The sequence below is a fragment of the Brassica napus genome, chromosome A5, assembly GCF_020379485.1.
Source record: "Brassica napus cultivar Da-Ae chromosome A5, Da-Ae, whole genome shotgun sequence".
Lineage (NCBI taxonomy): Eukaryota > Viridiplantae > Streptophyta > Magnoliopsida > Brassicales > Brassicaceae > Brassica > Brassica napus.
The window spans coordinates 27292530-27315951 of NC_063438.1; the positions used below are offsets into that span (position 1 = coordinate 27292530).

Consider the following 23422-nt stretch of genomic DNA (forward strand, 5'->3'; position numbering starts at 1 on the left):
AAAGACAGTTTAGCTTGTATACGAGATGCATGTGAAATACCGAAATGATAGAATAGTTAAATAGTGAAATAGAAAACATTTATCTGAGTACAAAGGTTATGAAAAATGATCATGAAACATTAAAAACCTTACTGATTAAATATGTGACATTAGAAGGTATGTTTAAAAATCTTAGAGCTCATAAAATATATACTTAACGTATTATTAAATATGATCCAAACATATATCGTGATGTAGAGCATGATCCATGATAAAGGAAATGGGTTCGATCTGTTATCTATTACACGTTAGAACCTTCACTAAATTTGTCTTGAGATTCTGTAAAATAATTTTCAGAAAGGGACAATTTAACTTTCTGATTTTCATACTGCTGTACACACATTTGTTCACAAATTATTTTGTAGTCAAGCCTTAAACTGAGTTAGATAAAACGAAAGAGCGTGAAATAGCTTTGTCACGAGAAGACTTCAACAAAATCTCCAAATTTGCAAACTTTCACCATCTCTTCACTCATAACGATAACAAGGTAATTTTCTGATTTTCTTAATGTTGTGACTTTTGGATGTTTCGATTATAGCTAATTACCTCAAATTTTATTCTAACTTGAATTTGGATGTAGAGACAACCATCTCTCACATCAAGTCGTTAGTTAGTCACATCTTAAGCGGAAAATGTGTACTTGATCTCATATGACCAAACTGCCTCTAGAAAATCATTCACAATGAATCGAGAAATGAAGCATAAAAAAAAGGTCTACAAGATCGTGGAAGATCTACTCATACGGTCCAAAACCCAACATTCTCCAAGTCTTTATGATGGAAATGCACCCAGAGATGATCTATGTTGGTGTCTAGCTAAGTCTAGAAAGCTTCAGATCTACACAGAGATCCAAGAGGTCATCGGATGACTAGATCACCAATTTCTAATGTGGATCAACTCTGGAAGTTTCTGGATTCATCATCTCCTAAAGAACTTAGCAACTCCTCTCACTGGTAAAGTTTCGATTCTTATTCCTTAAATATAATTGTTTTTATTTTTTTACAAATTGAATCTAATTTTACATTCAATTTAAAAAATTGATCCACTAAATGGGCCTTCTGCTGGATTGCAAATAAATAAAGAATACAAAATCAGTAATAGACTTACCTTTAATGGGCCTCGTAGGGTCCATTTAGCTTAATTTTCCTTGAATTAATATCACTGCACAAATAAGAAGAATTTTTTTAATAAAAGTTCATTTATCTCGTGACGTGTTATTAATTATTTTATTATTTGCAATTTTATTAGAAGTTCATAAGATTCACGAAATCAACGGATAGCGACATCAGCATAGAGAGAGAGAGTTACAAAAAGCGTGCTCTCTTCCCGGATCAATCCACTCTCTCTCTCTCTCTTATTCAGATTCCGAATCGGATCATGGATTCTTCCTCCGCCGCGCGCCGCCGCATAAACTCCATCCACTCCCATCTCGTCACGTCTTCTCGCTCCTCCCCTCTCATCCGCTCCAATCCCACGGCCGGCGAGTTCTGTCTCGGTCAGTATCTCACATCTTTCTCCTCGTCTCAGCTCCGATCATCTTTGTGATTGATTCCTTATCGTTTTTTTTCTACGATTCTGATCATTGATCAGATAATGGCTACAGCGTCGCGCTTCCCGAGAAACTGAGCACTGGCGATTGGAACGTCTACAGGTTATTATCATCATCCACGATCATCGTCGTCTTCTTCTCTTCCTTTCAACGGTTTTAACGCTGTGCTCGATTTGAATTTTGTTATAGATCTGCTCGATCTCCGTTTAAGCTCGTTAGCAGATTCCCTGATCATCCTGATATCGCCACTCTCCATGACAACTTTGAGTATGGATTTCGAATCCTTCTTCTATATCAGTTTTAATTAAACTCCTCTGATTATTAAAACCGGACCGACCAGGTGGTTGGACCAGGTTCGATGATGAACCGGTCACGTAGCCAAGTCTAATAACTGGTTCAACCATGAACAGTAGGATTGGATTTCTAAATTACTGAATTTTATAAAAAATATTAAAAATATACTCCTTCCGTTCGAAATTATTAGACGTTTTAGAGATTTTCTTTTGTCTCATAATACTTGACGTTCACAAAGTCCTAGGTAAAAAAAGATAACATATGACTTTTTCTACCCTTGCAATTAATGATCTCTAGTGATAATGATATGAAGTCAATTGAAAATAAAACATAAATGAAAGGTTAAAATAGATATTATAGCAACATTCTTAATTTATGTGCCAGTTTCTAAAACGTCATATAAATCCGAACGGAGGGAGTATAAACTAACCATATGAACAAAAATAGTTTATATGTAATATTATTTTATGTTTGTTTAAAAATATTGAACCGTGACCCAAATAATTATTTGGTCCGGTTTGCGGTCTGGTTTTAAAAATATTGATTATTATTACTACTGTGTTTTTCGGAATGTGAAGGCATGCTGTTCATGATTTTCGGGACTACAAGTACTTAGGAACTCGCGTTCGCGTCGATGGAACAGTTGGAGAGTGAGCTCCTAACTTTTAATGATTCTGTTTATATGCCTAAGCTTACTGTTACGTGACCTTGGTTTATTCTTCTTCTAGCTACAAATGGATGACGTATGGTGAAGTTGGTACAGCGAGAACTGCTATAGGTTCTGGTTTGGTTCACCACGGAATCACCATGGTAAATGATTTTGATTTTAACTCTCTTTTTTTTCCTGGATTGTTGTTTTAGCTGACGGAGGTTTGTGTGTTTTCTCTTGATCAGGGATCTACTGTTGGAATTTACTTTATCAACCGCCCAGAGTGGCTCATTGTTGATCATGCTTGTTCTGCTTATTCTTATGTGTCGGTTCCTTTGTATGATACTCTTGGTAAGTATTCTGTTTATCTGTTTGCAAGCTTTTTTTAGAGATGTTCTAATTATGTTTTCTTTTTTTCTTTCAATAACTGCTCAAGGTCCTGATGCTGTACAATTTATTGTCAATCATGCAAATGTGCAAGCCATTTTTTGTGTGGCGGAGACGTTAAACTCCGTAAGTCCATCAATCTAATGCCTGAATTTCCCTTTTTAATTGTTGCCTGGATGATAGTGAGATAAAAATAAAACCTTAGTTAACTGATCGTTTTTCTGACGTCCTTTTACTCGCTTCCCTGGTTGGATTATCGCTGGAGCTTGCAGTTAATTAGCGGCTTGTCTGAGATGCCAAGTGTACGCCTCGTGGTGGTATGAAGAAACCTCGTTTATTTTTTTTTAATTATTGATTACGCTCTTGAGTATTGTAATTACAGCTTTCAAATTAGTTTTATTCTCTCTGTTTTCTGAGACTTCTCATGTACCAAGTAGGTTGTTGGAGGGTTGAATGAATCTTTGCCTTCCCTTCCCGCATCAGCAGGAGTGAAAGTCGTCTCATATTCAGTGTTACTGAATCAGGTATACTCTTCTCTGCTATCTACTCTGGAAACTCTAATGCAATATCCGTGATTTGAAGATAAGTAGGATTAGGGACTTTCTATCAACTAAGTCTTTGTGAATTTTCAACAACTATATACACTGAACACTTAGTAGTCATACATGCACAAATCTACATCTATATCATTGTACTTTTACCTATAATTCGACTTTAATTTACATAAGGTCTACACCTACAGCTTTCCCATATATCTCATCATAGTGGTCCCATTTAGATATTATAGTCACTCTGTACCTTTCTTCGTGAAGCATAAGTTGTGGTACATGTTGGTTCACAGTTTTCTGACCACCTAAATTTGTTTCAGGGACGCAGTAAACCTCAGCCGTTCGTACCACCAAAACCAGATGATGTTGCAACCATATGCTATACAAGCGGAACAACTGGGACCCCCAAGGTTTTGTTTACTTGAAATTTTATTGATCTTCAAATCTGGGACAATAATGTTCCTTATTTCATATTTACACATTCTAGAGCATCTAAATTACTGTTTATGTTATTATGCATGCCTCATTCCTCCCTGGCCTGCTCTTCTTCTGGATGAAAAGGGAGTCGTATTGACTCATGCAAACTTGATTTCAAATGTTGCTGGATCCAGTTTTAGTGTGAAGTTTTTCTCTTCAGATATGTAAGTACACTCCTTCTTTTTACTAATAGACTAATAGCAAAAGATTTTAAACGTTCTCCCTTTTATATATGTACTGCATGTACCTCTATTCTTAAGTGGTCTTTTCTCAATTAAATACTTGTAACTAATCTGGTCGTACTCTCTTTTACTTTCCAGTTACATTTCATATCTCCCGCTGGCACACATTTACGAACGATCAAATCAAATCCTAACCGTGTACTTTGGAGTTGCTGTTGGTTTCTACCAAGGGGTTGGAAACTCAATCCTTTTAACCAATTATTTGGCATAAATTTTGTTTTAACGTGATGGCAAAATGTCTGAAAATATAATTTTGATTGGACGAACCACCTGGAAAACTTTCTGCAGGACAATATGAAACTACTGGATGATTTGGCGGCTCTGAGACCTACTGTATTCAGCAGTGTTCCTCGATTATACAATAGAATATATGATGGGTAATAATGGCTTCAGTTTGTTGATATATGCTCTTGGCTGATTCACTAAATCAATGGTAAACTTGTTGTTGCTAGTATCAATAATGCTGTAAAATCCTCTGGCGGGCTGAAAGAGAGGCTCTTCAATGCTGCCTATAATGCAAAGAAGCAGGCTCTCCTAAATGGTAGGTCCTTTCATGCACATTAACTCTATTTGCAATGTGCGTCTGTGGCTTTGTGTTGTAATATCCGAGACAGCTCGGAATTTTGATGACTGTCGGGTTCTTAAAGTTGTTTGATTTGCTTTGTATTTCGTACTGTTGGTTCAGGAAAGAATGCTTCTGGAATATGGGACAGGCTGGTCTTTAATAAAATAAAGGACAAACTTGGAGGCCGGGTTCGTTTTATGACGTCTGGGGCTTCACCTCTGTCTCCTGAAGTCATGGAATTTATGAAAATGTAAGTTGGTTTCTTTTAAAATATTGTGTTCTGTCATACTATACAATAGACTTAACACTCTTTAGTCCCCAATGATCCCATCTCTATCTTTAACTTGTTTGACATTTGCTAGCGATTCTCTTTATTTTTTTTTTAATTTAATTTTGTAAACTCTGCCCCAGATGCTTTGGAGCAAGGGTTTTAGAGGGATATGGGATGACTGAAACAGCTTGTGTTATAAGTGGGATGGACGAGGGTGATAACCTCATTGGACATGTTGGCTCTCCTAATCCAGCTTGTGGTGAGCTTTATACTGGCTTCGGAACTAAATATACAATTTGAATCGTTATGTGATTTTAATGCATTTCTTTTTTTTTCAGAAATAAAGCTTGTGGATGTCCCGGAAATGAACTATACATCGGCAGATCAGCCCAATCCCCGCGGCGAAATTTGTGTGAGGGGTCCTATTGTTTTTAGAGGCTATTACAAAGATGAAGTTCAAACGTATGAACACCTAATTGCATTACAAGTTCCCGCTTTCACTAACCAAATTGTACTTCAAAAATATAATCCTTTCAGTAAAATGTTTCTATCTTCAGGAAGGAAGTGGTTGATGAAGATGGATGGCTTCACACTGGAGATATAGGCCTGTGGCTTCCGGGAGGACGTCTACAAATTATTGACAGGTACTTTAATTGTTATCCACTGTTTCATTAGTAACTACAAATGCTTTGGCTCACAAAGACTGAAGGCCTCTTCTTTATTTGAATCGAGAATCATCTTAGTAAACTTTCCTCAATTATTTGAATAGGAAGAAGAACATCTTCAAGTTGGCGCAAGGGGAGTACATAGCTCCAGAGAAGATTGAAAACGTGTATGCCAAATGCAAATTTGTGGGACAATGCTTCATATATGGTAAGCGAATCTTTTTTTCTAAATTGTTTTGTTGAGTATTTGCATAACTCTTTCCCCATCTCACATGTTATCCATTTTTTTTTCAGGTGATAGCTTTAATTCATCATTGGTCGCTGTTGTATCGGTTGATCCAGATGTGCTTAAAAGCTGGGCCGCTTCGCAAGGCATTAAGGTGATATAAGTATAACTTACCTTCACCAAATTATTAATTATCTCAGATGTAACACTAGAAAAGTAACCTTATACAAGTATATGCTAAATGCAGCATGGAGATCCGAGGGAATTGTGCAATAACCCGAGAGTGAAAGCAGCAGTAGTATCTGACATGGACGCTGTTGGAAGAGAAGCTCAGGCAATTGCATCTCAGAAACATTTATTTAATCTAATCTTTGGTTACTATTCTCAAAAACACCATCATCACTGACTAAGACTTTTCTTTTTGATGCAGTTGAGAGGCTTTGAGTTTGCAAAAGCTGTGACGTTGGTGCTGGAGCCATTCACGCTAGAAAATGGCTTGTTGACACCGACGTTAAAGGTAAGTAGATCAATAAGTTCCGAATTATATAATATACTTCGTTCAAACTTAGCTATTAAAGGTGAATTCAATTAGGAATGTGAAATGAAACTGATTGAAATGTTTGCTGCAGATTAAGAGACCACAAGCAAAGGAATATTTCGCAGAAGCAATAACAAACATGTACAAGGAGCTTGCTGCTTCTGATCCCACCCACCGCTAATAAAGCTTTGTGATTCCAGAGTGATTAATAACAACAAGTCCACCCAAACTGTATTCTTTTTCATTTTTATTCTTGCTACATATTTATTGAATGCTCGTCAACGTAATAAAGGTGCTACATTATATACATACTAATAAGTTTTTCTGTGTAATAAAGAAAGGCAAAACATTCTGAATTCGTTTTTTCATTGCAGATTCATCGAACCTATCACGAAACGACGATTCTTTATTAGCTTGCTATGTTTTGGGTCTTTTCTTTACCACAGAAACTGGTCAGAACAATGTAAAACCTTGTCTATAAGTGGATGTGATAACAAATTATCAAAGCCTAAATGATAATCTCTGCATCTAGTCATATCCAAATAAATCTGTTCACATCTGTTATATAACAATACATCCAAAATCGATTGTGATTTTGGAGATTAGGCTCAGATCCACACGCCACGATAGTGCTAGTTTTTATAGCTTTGGTAAATACTGTTATGCTGCTTTACTATCTTAAGAAATTTAAATGTTGTTTTTATCTTAAGAAAGTCAAATTATCAAAGCCTAAATGCTGATCTCTGCATCTAGTCATATTCAAATATATCTGTTCACATCTGTTATCCAAAATCGATTGTGATTTGGAGATTAGGCTCAGATTCACACGCAACAATAATACTAGTTTTTTTAGTTTTTGAAATTACTGTTATGTTGCTTTACTATCTTAAGAAAGTTAAATGTTGTTTTAATTTCGGGTATAACAAAACAAAACCGAAAAAAACAAATTTAGGATCCGGTTAAGCTTTGATATATGGTTATTGAGTGGATCGGTTCGGTTAACCGGGCTAGACATCCCCAATCTGATGGTAAATGAAGATTTGACTGTGTAATCCAAAAAAAAAATAAGTTGGTAAAAGAGAAAACAAGATTATGATCTACAGTTGCAACTTAAAAGCCATACCGTAACCGTGGAACTCGCATGTGCTATTTCGGAACCACAATCCCATTTTTAGACAAGTCTGGATCACACTTTGGTCTGAGATTATTTGTCGTGTCCTATAAATATAAGATCTGCTTCATCCTCTATCTAACAGAGTCTGTCATTTCAAGCAGGGTCTCTGTCTCCTTCCTTCAGTTTCCTTCATGTTTCATCTTTAGCTAACACACAAAAAAAACTTTTGTATATATCTAACTTTACATATATACTGAGTTTGAGTGGTGGTGTCTGATCCATATTCACCAAACCATGGCTGTTGTTGTATCATCTAACGGGAACGCTCCTGCTTTCGAAGCCAAGTTGACTGTCTATGTCTTTATCTGCGTTGTCATTGCTGCTTTCGGCGGTTTGATCTTCGGTTACGACATCGGAATTTCCGGTTTACTCTCTTTCTTGTGTCTCAAGTTATCTCTTCTTGATTTTTTTTCTTTTTAGCTAATGTTAATGACCTGTGATTTAAAAAAAAGGTGGAGTGACGGCTATGGACGATTTCTTGAAAGAATTTTTCCCTGCTGTGTGGGAGAGGAAGAAGCACGCACATGAGAATAATTACTGCAAGTATGATAACCAGTTCTTGCAGCTGTTCACATCTTCTCTTTACCTAGCCGCGCTCGTTGCCAGCTTCTTCGCTTCAGCCGTTTGTTCTAAACTCGGAAGGAAGCCCACGATGCAGTTCGCTTCTATCTTCTTCTTGATCGGTGTGGGACTAACCGCGGGAGCGGTTAACCTCATCATGTTGATTTTTGGAAGAATCTTGCTTGGCTTTGGTGTTGGCTTTGGCAACCAGGTACATATATAATTAACTCTCTGGGACATAGCCGTAATGGAGCAGTTAAACAGGATTTTCGTATAATATATATATTTTAATTAAAGATATAAATTAGAATTTTTTTAACGCTATGATATTACAATTATGAGAAATGTTACAATTAGAATTTAAAACTTTAAAATTTTAGATATATTTTAAAATTTAAAACTTATAAATTAAAACAAAAACACTTTAAACAAAAATAGATGAGACTAATAACTTTTGAAACTACATTATTTTATCAAACATTTGTTATTATTTTTTCCTGAACATGGTCTAGAAATAATTTTAAACAAAATTTGCATGTACCTTACATTTTCAGGCAGTGCCGCTTTTCTTGTCGGAGATTGCTCCAGCACAGCTCAGGGGAGGTCTCAACATTGTGTTCCAACTCATGGTCACAATAGGAATCCTAATAGCCAACCTTGTCAATTACTTCACTGCCAAGGTACATCCTTACGGTTGGCGTATTGCTCTCGGTGGAGCCGCGATTCCCGCCGTTTTCCTTCTCTTCGGTTCACTGATCATCTGCGAGACTCCCACGAGCCTCATCGAGCGCAACAAGAACGAAGAAGGCAAAGAAGCACTAAGGAAGATCAGAGGAGTTGAAGATATCAATGAAGAGTATGAATCTATCGTCCATGCTTGTGACATTGCGAGTCAGGTCAAGGACCCTTTCAGGAAACTGTTGAAGCCAGCGAGTCGCCCACCGTTCATCATCGGAATGCTTCTCCAGCTTTTCCAGCAGTTTACTGGAATCAATGCTATTATGTTCTATGCACCGGTTCTGTTCCAGACCGTTGGTTTTGGAAGCGAAGCAGCTCTTCTCTCCGCGGTTATCACGGGAACTATCAACGTTCTCAGTACGTTCGTCGGGATCTACCTCGTCGACAAGACTGGTCGGAGATTCCTTCTTCTACAATCTTCCGTTCACATGCTCATTTGCCAGGTCCTTAAACCTATCTGTTGCGTCTTAAATATATGTTTCTTGCTATACAAGTAATCATCTAAACCTAACAATTTCTTGAAACAGTTGATCATTGGAATCATCCTAGCGAAAGACTTAGGCACGACGGGGACACTCGGGAAGCCACAAGCGCTAGTGGTTGTGATCTTTGTGTGCGTTTACGTGATGGGATTCGCGTGGTCATGGGGACCTTTAGGATGGCTGATTCCTAGCGAGACTTTCCCACTAGAGACACGAAGTGCAGGGTTCGCCGTTGCTGTCTCGTGCAACATGTTCTTCACGTTCGTGATCGCGCAGGCTTTCTTGTCGATGCTTTGCGGGATGAGATCGGGGATATTCTTCTTCTTCAGTGCTTGGATCGTTGTGATGGGACTGTTTGCGATGTTCTTCATACCGGAGACTAAAGGAGTGGCTATTGATGATATGAGGGAGAGTGTGTGGAAGCCTCATTGGTTCTGGAAAAGGTATATGCTTGATGAGGATGATGTGGAGAAGAGAAACTGATTGAAGTCAATATGTCTCTCTTGTGTGTTTTTCTTTTCATGTTTCTTTGTTGATGTTTGTATAACTCTTTCGTTACTTGTGTTGTTTCGTGGGACAAATAGTGTAATAATACCAACCTGTTGATTCAGGTTAGGTGTTTTTATCAATGAAATTCCATGAAAATTTCTCTAACAATTTATGATAAGAATCCTATGTTTTTATAGTATGTATAGGTTTCTTGGTCCACAAGTAATCCTCTAAACTAACAAACCTATTGATTCTGATTAGGTGTTTTTATCAATGAAATTCCATGAAAATTTCTTTAACAATTAATTATTTACTTATATATGTTATTTTTTTGAAGAATGTTAAATTTATTCACTCAAAAAAATATTTTTTTACAACATGTGTTAACACGTGATTTAGTACTTTGAAATATAAAACTTTGCTTATATATGTTTTGATAATATAATTCTATGAAAGAAAAGAAGATTTTATGTTTTGGTGGAGAGCACCACATGACGTAATCCGGGAACAAGAACTTTACCCTGGACAAGTCCACCTAGAAAACAAAACAGCAAAACAAGAGAGAAAGAAATTAGAAAGGGTGACGAGACCCATATTGGAAAGAATTGAGAAAAAAGAAGACTAAACTTAACTTGACAAGGACGAGGACAACAAGACCTAATTGAATGTCGGACTGATGCGGCATGGGACAAAGGACAGCGAAAGGCGGGACTCGCATGGATCTTCACAGGGCTACAGAATCCAGCTCAGGATCAAGGTCACACAACACAAGACTTCGTCAATTCCCCACTAATCGCGGAGGCACTAGCAGTCAGATCAGGCCTCTGTATGGCGGCAACATTGAAGCTCTCAAAGCTCAGGGTATGCTCCGACAGCTTAACGCTCATAGCAGCAATCAACAACAAACAACAGATGAAGGAAATTGTGGGTATCGTCAGAGATATTCAAGAAATCTCCTCTGAGTTTGAGTTTATCGTTTTTTCTCATATTCCACGCAAGAACAATGAAAAAGCAGATTCTTTGGCTAAACAGGCCCTTAGAGCTGCTTCTGTGTAATCCCACACTTTGTGGGCCGACTTTGCCTTGTTTGGGCTTTTAATCTTAGTATGTTTTGTGACAAAAAAAAAAGACAAGGACGAGGACAAGTACAAGACAGACACAAAGTGGATAAGCATTCGCATGATTTCTAACTTTCAGAGAGAAAATTGAGAAACGATCTTGTTTGGTTTTGAAGAAAAACCTAGGGAACATTTACTTTTAAAGCTGAACAGTTGATTTAGTAAAAACCCTACAATTTAGTAAAAACTGTTCAGTTTTAAAAGCAACTGTTTCCTAGGTTTATCTTCAAAACCATACAAGATCGTTTTTCAATTTTCTCTCTAAAAGTTAGAATTAACTAAAATATATTTTTAAAATGTAGAAGCATAAAAAACTTAGATAAAATATTAAATAACAGAAAAACTAATGTAGAAAATAATAAGCATAATATAAGTATAATCTAAGAAAATATAAAGGTAATTTTTTTCCATTTATTATATTTTCTCATGGTTTTAAAAATCAAAATTATTGATAATATATGAAGTTTATTCACTTTTGTTATTTGTTGATTTTTTATGAGTTATGGCTGACGTTCTTTTCAGTCAACAAGTATAATAAGTGTTTTACTACAAATCCAACTTTTCTAATTTTATTATTACTATGAAATTTTTTAATCCAAAATCAACATTCTAAAAATAAAAATATGAAACAAAAAACATATTTAATATATTGATTACCAATATGAATATTAAAATTATATATAATATTAATTTAAAATATATCCAATTTAATAATTTGAAATTTGTATTAAAAATATTAAAAATAAATTTGTTAAGTATATATATATACTAACTAGGGGTTTGCCCGCGCATGCGGACATAATCTTCTTTGAATATTTATTAGTTTATGTCTTATATATTAATCCAAAAAACCGGTATAATTAATTATTTTTTATGTTTTCAAATAGTTAAATCAAACATTAAATTATTTGTATATGTTAAAAAATATATACTTATTGTTGTGTTACATTTTTTGAAACACCCATATATTAGAAATAGTTTAGAAAATATCTTTATATAATTTTTTTTGTTTGAATAATATTTAATAATAAATTTTTTATATCTTAGTTTTTAAAATTTTATAATAAAAATTTTTGTTTGAAGATAGAAGCACAATATATATAAGAATTATATTTTTAATATGGTTTTTGATAATTTTATTATATTAGTTTATAATCAGTTATTTGATATACCATATAAATTTAATATTATTAAAATCAGATTTGTTTTAATTATAAATAAAATTAATCAAGGATATTGTTTAAATTAATAAAATAGTGACTCAGTTAAAAACTAATAATAAATCAATGATCTATTTAAGAGATTAAAACCTAGTAAAATATGACAAATATGATAAATTAACTAAATATTTAATATAACATATAAATTTAATATTATTATAATAAATTCTTTTTAATTATATGTAAAATCATTAAGAGTGTTTTTAGTTAATAAATTAGTAACTCCTCTAAAAACTAATAATCAATCAATGACTTAGCTAAAACCTAATAAAAATAAGATAATTAAGCAAAATTACCTAAAATTATAGAGAACATAACAAATCAGCAAATTCACTTCTCAAATAATAGTATAGATTTGCACATGGTGCATGCTATATTCTAGCTTATCAGTAAACACGATGAATTAGTCGAAGGAAAAAGAAGCCCTTCTACCTTGGCTGAGATATATATCATAAAAAGGTAGAAGTGGATTACGGTCATTGACATCGATTGATATGGCAATATTGTCGATAACAGCAATATTGATCTGGCCCGCTCCAGATCCGCCACTACGTTAAAGAAGCCACCCACAGAGGTGTCCTGCGGCCCCAAAACGCCGTATTCCTCGAGAAAGAAACCAACTCCTAAACCCTCACCGCCGCTAGCTACTCGCAATCTACTATTTCACAGGTATTTGCTTTTTATAACTTCGTACCTACCATCCTAAGGCATTTGCATATATATATCTTCTCTCTTAACTCGTTGAAGTTGTTTATAATTATAAATTCGAGATTGCTTAGGGTTATTTCCAAATTTAAATCTAAAATTTGACACTTCGCGTATTAATATTTAAACTGAAAATAGTAGACTCACCAATATGAAATTTAAAGGGTTGACAAAAAAAAGACTCACCAATAAGATGTAACCACTAGAATTTAGTACGACCCTCAATTTAATAAAAACACATTATCAACAAAAATAAAATAAAATAAAATCAATGATCTATTGTGCTATATATAGCTTATCATTCTTGTGCAAAGTGCAATATCTCAAATCCTTACCACCAAAGCTAGTGAGAAAAATAAATACATCGGAAATACAAAACATGAAAGGGTTTCTTCGCTTCATTGTAGCCAAAGTCATCTTATTGGCTTTAGCATCTTCATTTGTATCTTGTCACGACCTCCTCTTCAAGACTTCTGCATGCGTTGCCGTCGATGACGCTAATGGCGGTAATCAATCTACTATAATACTATATATAGATCCTTAACATCGTACTATTTATGATATAATATTACTGTCTATATACTAATACTAATAATGCTGGTCGAGTTATTGAACAAAATATACATAGTAATATTATACTATATATCATCAGTAAGTAACCAACGAATACATAACATCAATATTACGATATAATTAATTACTTTCATCTTTTTATTCTCAGTTTTCGTGAATGGAAAATTCTGCAAAGACCCAAAATACGTGAAAGCCGAGGATTTTTTCACTTCCGAACTAAACATCGCGGGAAACACCATAAACCGTGTCGGCTCCAACGTTACCAACGTCAACGTCGACAAGATCCCTGGACTCAACACTCTCGAAGTTTCTCTTGTCCGTATTGACTTTGCCCCAGGGGGTCAAAAGAGGAATGATACATTTTCAAGTGAACGTTGGGAGGACGAATGCGGTTGCGTTTGCTGGTCTAGGAAGCCAGAACCCCGGTACAATCACAATCGCGGAAGCTGTTTTTGGTTCGAAGCCTTTGATCATGCCGGAGATTTTAGCGTTTCAGCTGGATGTCAACATGGTTAGATATCTCGAAGCAAGGTTTTCTTCTAATTAACCATGGTGGTCATTATTAATAAGTTTAAAGAAAATGACTGAAAATGTATTGGAATATGAACAAATGATAATGATAATGTGGTTTGTAATATAGTGTGTGAAAGCTAAAATAAAAAACAATAAGCCGGTGAAGATGTTTCATTTACATGCAGCTTGATTCTCCCCAGTATATGGCTATATCTATACAATCAGTTTTATTGGTTCCATTTATTCTTATAGAATACAGTGTAGTCAAAGGTTCAAAGTTCAAACCAGAAGAAATGGAGATTGGACTAGTCCAGCCCAGGCCCATCATTTTTTTTTTATGTTTCACGTTAGCTCTAAGTTATATTATCATCAACACATGAATTAATTGTAGAAAAGATTGTGAACTGATGATTGTTCGTTGACGACAGCAAAACATGTGAATTAATTGCTGGTTGATAAGAAGCAAGATAGGTGTGATGAGTGATTATCCCGTCATAATTAAAATTATGGAGAATATGATAAATAAGTCAAATCACTTTATAAATACTAGTATAAATAAATAATACTTATTACTGTTTTTTTTTTGTTAGAAACATTATGAAATCTATACTATATTAAAAGGGATATATGAGGAGTAGGGAGGGTGTCCACGTCAGACAAAAAAATCAACCAATCAGGTTGCAATGTTTTGCCACGTAAGCTCTTTGTTGCCCGTGTTATTCTTTGGCGTTTTCGTTTGGGCTTTGCGTTTTTCTCCTTTGATCTGCTGTGTATACGTTTGGGCCATGGAGCCCATCAGACTTTAGAGACAGAAATCTGATACCTCGCCGAGTATGTATGCTGAGATCTCGCCCTTTCTCATTTCTTCAAACCCTAACTCTTCGACATCCCCTTTGCTCTTCCTCTTATTTGTTCCGTTTCACGTCTGATTCTCCAGTGCTGCCATGATCACGGAGTCAACTTCTTCGACAACGCCGAGGTTTACGCCAATGGCCGAGCTGAGAAGATCATGGGTCTGGCGATTCGCGAGCTGGACTGGCGGAGATCCGACATCGTGGTCTCCACCAAGATCTTCTGGGGTGGTCCTGGTCCTAACGATAAAGGTTTCTCGAGGAAACATATCATCGAAGGAACCAAAGCTTCTCTCAAAAGACTCGATATGGACTATGTAGATGTCCTCTATTGCCACAGGTCATAAAGATTTGATTTTTTTATATTTTATTTCTTGAAGATCTATTCTAGGGTTTTGAGTTTTAGATTATGATTTAACTCTTAGGGTTCCTGAGATTGAAATAAAGAGTTCGAGCTTTAGGTCTTTTAGTGTCAATGTCTTCCGTCGTTTCTACTATGGAACCTCTCAGTGGTTCTGTAACGCCTCTCCATTTTTATTTGTCTCCATTCATTGATTCCTTATTCCAATCAGGCTAAAGCCTCATGTCATTTATGTGTATTTCCTTGAGAGGCTTTCAGACCATGTCAGGTGATTCTAAGACGACAGGTCGGCTCTTCTTCTTGCGTTGGTTAATCGCTGAGTTTTTTTAACTTCATTTTCAGCTTCAACAGTTTCGTCAAAAGAAGGCTGACAAAAACACTGATCATAAAAAGGACCCCAAGGGCAGTACAAGCCAAGGAAATCCTCCAAAAAATCTGGTAAGAAGCATGAGCCTAAACCTGACACTGGTGGTGTCAGTGACGAGGCAGAAGCTCCGTCTGATGTGGCTGTAGGAGGAGCTTCATCTCATGTGAATATTGGTGAGGAGGTTGTTGATCCTCCACCGACTTCTGTAAATGCAGCAGCTAACAGTGATGTTTCAGTTGACACGCTTCAGCCAGGAAACACCACAGCAACTTCTGATAGTGGAGATGAACCGAGAAAAGAAGTTGCGAATTCCGAAAATGATATCAGCGTAGCATTGTCCACGGAAGAAGAGAATGTGAAGAGTATCGACATTGGAGCGGCTGGCGCAGTAGATTCTTTGACGTCTGACCTTGCAGATACCGAGAAGGGAGTTACACATGACGATGCAGAGGAGTCCCTTCTGGCCGTACGATCTGAGTTACAAAAGAGATCTAATGAACTTGAACAATCAGAACAGAGGTTATTATCTACTAGAGAGAAGCTTAGCATAGCTGTTGTCACGTGTTAGCTCTGTTTGTTCTCATATGCATTTTAAGACTCAGAGACAGAGAGAGCATTATCTGTTGTGTTTTAGTTTTTGTTGTTTCCACTTTTTAAAAACAAGTATAATGTTTTTGAAACTTAAAAGTTGGCTTTTATAGTTGTTGTCAAGAGGTCAGTAGTAATGTAGTATATTGAAAAGCTCATTTAAACGATTGTTAACTGTGTTAAAAAAACAGTTGTTAATTATCATATAAGTTTTTATTTTATAAAAACAGAGGAAGTGAAGATATACTAATTTAAAGATTTGATGAAAAGTATATAATGCTGATCATGCACATCATAATGTCAGCACCATCCTAAGTCTAATGTTTAGTCTACCTGTTGGCAATTGTTTAGTTCCAATTATTTAGTTTCTTCTTAAAACATACATGCACGTACATTTCTGATTTTTTTGTTTGAAAAGACATTTCTGATTTTTTTTTACATAGATATCCTATACAACTTCGATTTTCTTTTGGGGTAAGATTCATTTTTCACCGTCATTTTAAAACTAATTTTGGATATTCTATTTTATTTAGTTAAATCAGAAAACAATTTTTTTTAGAATTGTCTAAAGAAAGTAAGAAATAGAGAAAAACGTTCCTAGGCAATTTTATGAATTTACTATTTGAGAAAACAAAAGAAGTAAATCCGGATTTATAATTATTAGTAGATAGATCATCTCAAGAGTACAAGTGAAACGAATAAAATCAAAAAATTATTAATAATCTTAATTGAAAAAAAATAATAATTAGAGAATTTTCGAAAGGAGAGTTAGTTATTGGAATTTGTCTTTCACCATCCACCCGCGTTTATTTTTGAGAACGCTTCTCAGCGTCTCTCTCCTCTCATCCCAAAAAAGTCTAAAGGTAAGTGTTTTATATTTAACATATTGTTCATACAATTATTTTTAAATATTCAGGTGCATGAAAATTGGAACTCGCTTCTTCACTAGCAACCAAATTTTACTTTGACAGCTCAGTCAAATACATCAAACATTTTAAAGAACGAATACCATATTAACTACAGAATTAGCTGAGGTACAAAGAAACTCCAACACAACCAAAGTTATAGAGTGAAAAAAAGACTGCACCCTGTTTCTATTCTTTTTCTTATGTCCTACCAAGTATTACATTTTGTTTGACTCGACTGTAATAAAAGAAACAAAATATTTTTCCATCTGTCTTTTTCCTTTAAACTAATTTATTATTTTCTATTTTTTGACAATTTTATCTATCCACCTATGGAAAAAATTATATAAAATGTCAACATCCAAATCAAAACATAATTGGACTTAGCAAATAAATTCTTAATATTAGTAAAAGAAGCTATCGAATAATATATTCAAACTCATTTTCCGCGCGTAGCGCGGACAAAGACTCTAGTAGTGAATAAAGCTCATATTTGTACAAGAAACTAGCTATAACAAAAAAAATCATTGAATTGTGGTGGAAGGGAATAAGATTATTCCCAAAAGATTTGCTTTAACAAAAAAAAAAAACTTTAAATTAATCTTATGGTTAGAACATCTCAGGCTGTATTAGGCTGATAAAATAATAAAACATTCCTTAATCTCTCCGCGTTTCCTTCTTCTTCTTCGCGTCGACTGCTTTATTCACTTGAGACAAACAAATTTGAATTCCACAACATCCTCAAAGTTTCCTCCTTTCCTCTTCCCGATCAGGTCTAGCGTAAAACCCAGATCACAAAAATCCCAGAAAAAAAAACTATACGTAGATCTCAAAGTTTCGATCTTTCTCCTTAACCCATCTCTCTCGCTTTCTAATTGCATCTACGACTCTTTTAAGGTACGCGCTTTTTGATTGCGTTTCAATCACTCTCAGATTCAACAACAACCCACTTAAGCTCAAAGTCTAATCCTTGTTAATTTATTGTTTCCTCTCTTTAAAGCTCCGATCTTTGATCTTTCTTAGCTCTTGTTTGAAGTTTGCTTTACTAAAGTGTCTCTCTTTTTGCAGAATGGCGGCGGATATGCTACCTATCTACCTCATTATATTGGCGTTTCTATGCACAGGCGGAGCCATTGCTCTGGCCTTGTTCCATATCTACAAGCACCTCTTGAACTACACGGAACCCATTTATCAGAGATACATCGTTCGCATTGTCTTCATGGTCCCTGTCTACGCCTTGATGTCCTTCTTGGCTCTCGTCTTGCCCAAAAGCTCCATTTATTTCAACTCCATCCGAGAAGTGTGAGTGCTTTTGTGCTTTGGTTTCAACAATTGCAGACCTGATAGGTTTATGTTTCTGTGGCAGTTACGAAGCGTGGGTGATTTATAACTTTCTTTCCTTGTGCTTGGCATGGGTTGGAGGACCAGGTTCGGTTGTTATAAGTTTAACTGGCCGCTCTTTGAAGCCTTCATGGCATCTCATGACTTGTTGCTTCCCACCTCTACCCCTAGACGGGTTAGTTTATATGACCATCTCCTTAGCTAATATGTGTTTAGCTTATATGTGGTTATTGTACAATGTGTAGGCGTTTTATTCGACGGTGCAAGCAAGGTTGTTTACAGTTTGTAATCCTAAAGCCAATCCTAGTTGCTGTCACACTTGTGCTTTACGCAAAAGGGAAGTACAAGGATGGAAATTTTAATCCTAACCAATCCTATCTCTATCTTACCATCATCTACACGATCTCATACACAGTAGCTTTGTATGCGCTGGTTCTCTTTTATGTGGCTTGTAAAGATCTCCTGAAGCCGTTCAATCCAGTCCCCAAGTTTGTGATTATTAAGTCTGTTGTCTTTCTTACATATTGGCAGGTAATAAATAATGTCTCTTTTTTTGCATTATCTTCAACAATTTTATTAACACATTTTGGACATTTTTTGTGTTACAGGGTGTTTTGGTTTTCCTTTTTGCTAAATCTGGATTTATAAGGGATGAAGAAGAAGCAGCGCTGTTTCAAAATTTTATAATATGTGTGGAGATGCTTATTGCTGCAGCGGCACATTTCTATGCATTTCCTTACAAGGAGTATGAAGGTGCCAATGTTGGAGGAGCTCACAGTTTCTCAGCAAGTCTAGCACATGCTGTTCAACTAAATGATTTCTACCATGATACTGTTCACCAGGTAAACTGATTATTCGTTTGTAAAACAAAACATTGGAATGGTTAAAAGTAGACATGAGGGTTCGGTTAGTTCGGGTAGTTTGGTTTTCAGTTAGTTCGGTTCAGTATAAATCTTACCAAATTAATCCGAAATAAAGTTTGTTTCGGCATTGGGTTAGTTTGGTTTTTGAAAATCCTACATAAGTTTTGATTCGTTTAGATTTTGGTTTAATTTTGTTAAATTCGGTTCGAAATTTGGTTAGTTCGGTTAGTTTAGTTCAAGTTTTTGGTATGGTTTGGTTATAATTTTTAAAGAAGAAATTCGATTTTTTTATAGAAAACTACCAAATAAAACGAAACTTTTAACTGAAATAATCAAAATTTTGGTTCGGTTCGGTTCAAAATCCCATGCCTACTTAAAACTGTGTGTTGATGAGTTTGATTTCTTACAGTTTGCTCCTGCGTATCACGATTATGTGCTGTACAACCACAATGATGGTGGTGAGGAAGGGACGACGAAGTACCGAGTACGGACATTTGTGCCAACTGGTCAGGAGATGGATGCTGTAAGGAAGAACAAACACATGTTTGGAAACAAGATAGAGGGTGTTTCACCCTCCAGTCACTCGTCCTCGGGAACAAGCACACCGAAAACTTCAGGTGCAACTTCTGATGCTGCACGCCCTGAGACCATGAAATCTTCTTTGTTGGTGGATGCCTCGGACTCTGCTTCCACAATGTATGACATGTCGCTCATGGACATCGATATATCTAGCTACCCAAGTAAAGTACCTTCTGCAAATCCAAGTGGAGGAGGAGCTAGATAGTGAGGAGGAAGATGATGACGTAGGATCCACCATTTAACAGTAACAAGAGTGTTAGATTCAGGAGTCTCTCAAGTGTGTTGTTAAAACTGGAAAATATTAATTGGAGATTGAGATATAACTTGTTGTTCTGATGAGTCTTCCACTGGTCACAGCTTACTTCTTGTTTGTTGCTTGGTTCACTATTTTTTTTGGTTTGTAGATATAAAATGATTACACAATCTGAAAAGTTGTGAAACATTTGGTGTGCAATTAGAAAGAGTTAGATAATGTTTTGAGTTTGTGTGGAGTTAGGCCATCTCTTTTTATGTTCCTTTCAGACCGCAGAATAATATATCAACTCTTTTGTTTGTGTTATAATTATGATAACATTGTATTAATTCTGCCTTGGACCTAAACTTTTTGTTCTTTTTAGCATATGCTTATATAAAAACAATTAAGTAAATTTTAAATATGGATACACCACCAAAATACATTTTATGTTGAAAGTGTCAATATCATTTTGTCATTCCAGTCTTTTTAACTCTGCAAAGTCGCAATTCAGATTGTTTTAAGTAAATAGTTTGATGAATATAAATATTTTTATATTTCTCCATTTTATATTTTTTTTTGTTTTATATTAATTGTTGTTTTAGAATTTAAAATTTATTTCATTTTCCATGTTTTTATTCTTTTAATGAATTTATTTGATTTTTTGTTTAAATAATGAATTCATTTTATTATTTTCTGGTTTTACATCTATTCTTTTAACTCGTTAATTAATATTATTAAATAAAACAATATATTAATTATATGAGTCTGTATTATTGATGACAAAAAAAACAGTATATTAATTAGGATAAAACAAAAAATGAGATGATTTTTTCAAATTTGTGTGAAGAACCTAAAACCATATATAAAATGAAACTGAGTGAGTATATTTTTTTGTTTTGCCAAAAGCAGAACGTGAACTCTTATCTTTTTATTGAATTTATACTAGTTGGGAAGTTAGATTAAAGTCCCACCTACATAAGTGTATTTGATTTGACGAGTGACTTTGTTTATTTCAGCCCCAAAAAAAAGCGGAGCCGACATTAAAAGCATAGTATAAATACGTCAAAAGTTGTAGAAAGCCAAAACCAAAAGACATTTAAAGCAACAACGTGAAGCACTTGAAACGAGCATTTGACATATATCCATACGAAAACGTTATCAAGTATTTTGCGACGGCGTTTTCGGCGGCGGCTGAGTGTTTTAGTGTTTACAAGTTAACCAAACTAAACCTCTCCATCTACCCTTTTATATTCCCCACACACAAGAAACTTAATATCTCAAGATGAGCAGAAAAAACGTCAGCGGCAGCGTTGGCGTTTGGCAGAGCAATAACGGCTACTATGGATATGGCTATGGAGGAGGATACATGGAGAAGAGACAGCTGTTCCTCAAGAGCTACCAGTTCTCTAGAAAACAAAGCTTAACGGAGAAGATTAAGAGGTCTGTGAGGAGAGTGGTGAAGAAAGTTGTCTGGATGAGGTTGAAATCCGCTCGGAGGATGAAACGCGTCGTTTGGTCGCGTCTCAAAATGGCGTTCTTCTACCGCCGTAGACGCTTCTTTCGTCTCCTTCACCCGAACAAACCCTCCTCTTATTACTGCTTCTACTAAGTCTCTTCTCTTCTCTCACTCCGTTTCTTTGTTTTGTGTGTGCATAGTTCGCTGCTTGCTTAAAAGTTTAATTATGTTGTTAATTCACTAAATGATCTTGTTATGGATGCTGGTTAGGCTTGTGTTTAACTTTATTGTGATAAAATCTTCGATATTATTTCATAGTTTCTGGAAAAGGGGTTATCAAGATTTTGTTTTTAGCTTTGAAAGAGACTTTCGGACACGAAAGATCATGCAGACAGGAAGCGTTAAGTCAGCGTCGATTCTGTTTCATCATGCTCGTGAATATATCCCTTATATATTAAAGGAGAAGCATTGTAATAAATGCATTCACACTATAATAGACACGTGACAGTCTCACAATGATTTGATAATAAATATGCTAACGCGTTCACACTATATTCATAAATGTGTTCACACTATATACTTTGTATTTTTTTTAATATAAAACTCATATGCATGGTTCCAATAAAACTTTAGATTTTTCGGTTCGAATCAAAACAAATAACGAATCAAAAGCTAAACTATATATATTTTATTTTTATTGTTTACCGATAAAATTGGGCAAAATATTTATAAGTTTTGATTCAATTCGTTAACCGTTTTGAATTGAACCAAAAAATATGAATATCCGTAACTCTACGAAGCAAATAAATTACTAAAATACAATTAAAAAAAGCAAATCACAAATACCAATATTTTTAGGAGCAATTGTCAAATTTGATCTATTATTTCATTTGCATATATATACATATAGGTACATAATTATATATATATATATATATATGTTATATATATTATATATAAGTTTTACAATATTTTTATGAATTCAATTTATTATATTAGGTATTAAAATTTAAAAAGTAAATAATATTTTATTTTGTAATAAAACATTATTATTAAATTTTTCAATTATTTTTTAAATTTTATTTACGGATCAAATCGGATAATCTTTAAAATTCTAAATCATTTCGGATATCATAGTCACCGACTATCCAAGTGACTAAAGATTGAATCGACATGAATGCCTCCAAATACTCGGATATTCGATATGTGCTCACCTCTATTTACGGATACAGTTGATTTTTTTATATGAAAAAAATTCACTAATGTCAAGGCCTTTTTAATTTTTAATTAGTTTTAATTTTATTTGTCATGTACTATTTAGAACAAAAATGTTATTAATATTAATTAACAATATCTTTATATATTTGTTATTTATTTTTATATACTTTTATATACACATACATGTGCACCTTGATGTGAGCACTTTATAAGTATTTACCACTACTGAAGTATCTATATTTTTTTTGAAGTTGAAATATTTTTTTTCTTAATGCTTCTTTCACTACCGACCAAATTGTAGTGAAATGATTAGTCTTAATAATTTTCTTTTCTTTTTCTTGAACTATTATCCGTTTACAAACTATAATATGAAACCATTGGTTCGACATGACAATTATCTAAAATTTATAACATAAAAATTAACAAATAATAATAATTTTTGGTTTTTACCGAAAAACTAACAAATCAAACATTCTAACAGAAAAAAACCAAAAAATAATTTAAAACCGAACCAATATCTAGATTAAACAGATTTAATGTGTTTTTATTAAAAATAATGAAACTAATAATCACATTCCGCGCAAGGCGCGGGTTATTACCTAGTTTTTTATTATTAGTCCACATAACGTAAGCGA

General features: G+C 34.7%; 5 protein-coding genes and 1 pseudogene across 5 annotated transcripts; all 6 read left to right on the forward strand.

Annotated features, from left to right (window-relative positions):
* The first annotated feature begins 1284 nt into the window (after positions 1 to 1284).
* LOC106397390 (long chain acyl-CoA synthetase 6, peroxisomal-like) lies at positions 1285 to 6806 on the forward strand. The gene is made up of 23 exons (XM_048780112.1): positions 1285 to 1534; positions 1630 to 1690; positions 1778 to 1855; positions 2461 to 2532; positions 2611 to 2692; positions 2777 to 2882; positions 2968 to 3044; positions 3191 to 3235; positions 3356 to 3442; positions 3787 to 3876; positions 4028 to 4107; positions 4264 to 4357; positions 4474 to 4562; positions 4638 to 4726; positions 4871 to 5000; positions 5162 to 5280; positions 5360 to 5483; positions 5579 to 5665; positions 5791 to 5894; positions 5981 to 6066; positions 6160 to 6246; positions 6343 to 6429; positions 6542 to 6806. The coding sequence occupies exons 1-23, from the start codon at positions 1417 to 1419 to the stop codon at positions 6629 to 6631; spliced, it is 2082 nt and encodes a 693-aa protein (XP_048636069.1). The 5' UTR covers positions 1285 to 1416; the 3' UTR covers positions 6632 to 6806.
* Positions 6807 to 7692: 886 nt separating this feature from the next.
* Positions 7693 to 10109, forward strand: LOC106400037 (sugar transport protein 6). Its single transcript, XM_013840453.3, has 4 exons — positions 7693 to 7988; positions 8077 to 8396; positions 8740 to 9366; positions 9451 to 10109. The coding sequence occupies exons 1-4, from the start codon at positions 7859 to 7861 to the stop codon at positions 9886 to 9888; spliced, it is 1515 nt and encodes a 504-aa protein (XP_013695907.3). The 5' UTR covers positions 7693 to 7858; the 3' UTR covers positions 9889 to 10109.
* Positions 10110 to 12284: 2175 nt separating this feature from the next.
* Positions 12285 to 14136, forward strand: LOC111212967 (annotated as a pseudogene).
* A 723-nt stretch (positions 14137 to 14859) lies between these two features.
* Positions 14860 to 16357, forward strand: LOC125609119 (probable voltage-gated potassium channel subunit beta). The gene is made up of 3 exons (XM_048780113.1): positions 14860 to 15214; positions 15494 to 15503; positions 15578 to 16357. The coding sequence occupies exons 1-3, from the start codon at positions 15033 to 15035 to the stop codon at positions 15746 to 15748; spliced, it is 363 nt and encodes a 120-aa protein (XP_048636070.1). The 5' UTR covers positions 14860 to 15032; the 3' UTR covers positions 15749 to 16357.
* Positions 16358 to 17721: 1364 nt separating this feature from the next.
* LOC111212968 (transmembrane protein 184A-like) lies at positions 17722 to 20350 on the forward strand. Its single transcript, XM_022714611.2, has 6 exons — positions 17722 to 17992; positions 18164 to 18397; positions 18462 to 18611; positions 18682 to 18967; positions 19045 to 19278; positions 19709 to 20350. The coding sequence occupies exons 2-6, from the start codon at positions 18165 to 18167 to the stop codon at positions 20081 to 20083; spliced, it is 1278 nt and encodes a 425-aa protein (XP_022570332.1). The 5' UTR covers positions 17722 to 17992; position 18164; the 3' UTR covers positions 20084 to 20350.
* A 692-nt stretch (positions 20351 to 21042) lies between these two features.
* LOC111212969 lies at positions 21043 to 21884 on the forward strand. The gene has a single exon (XM_022714616.2). The coding sequence runs from the start codon at positions 21396 to 21398 to the stop codon at positions 21720 to 21722; it is 327 nt and encodes a 108-aa protein (XP_022570337.1). The 5' UTR covers positions 21043 to 21395; the 3' UTR covers positions 21723 to 21884.
* The last annotated feature ends 1538 nt before the right edge of the window (positions 21885 to 23422 follow it).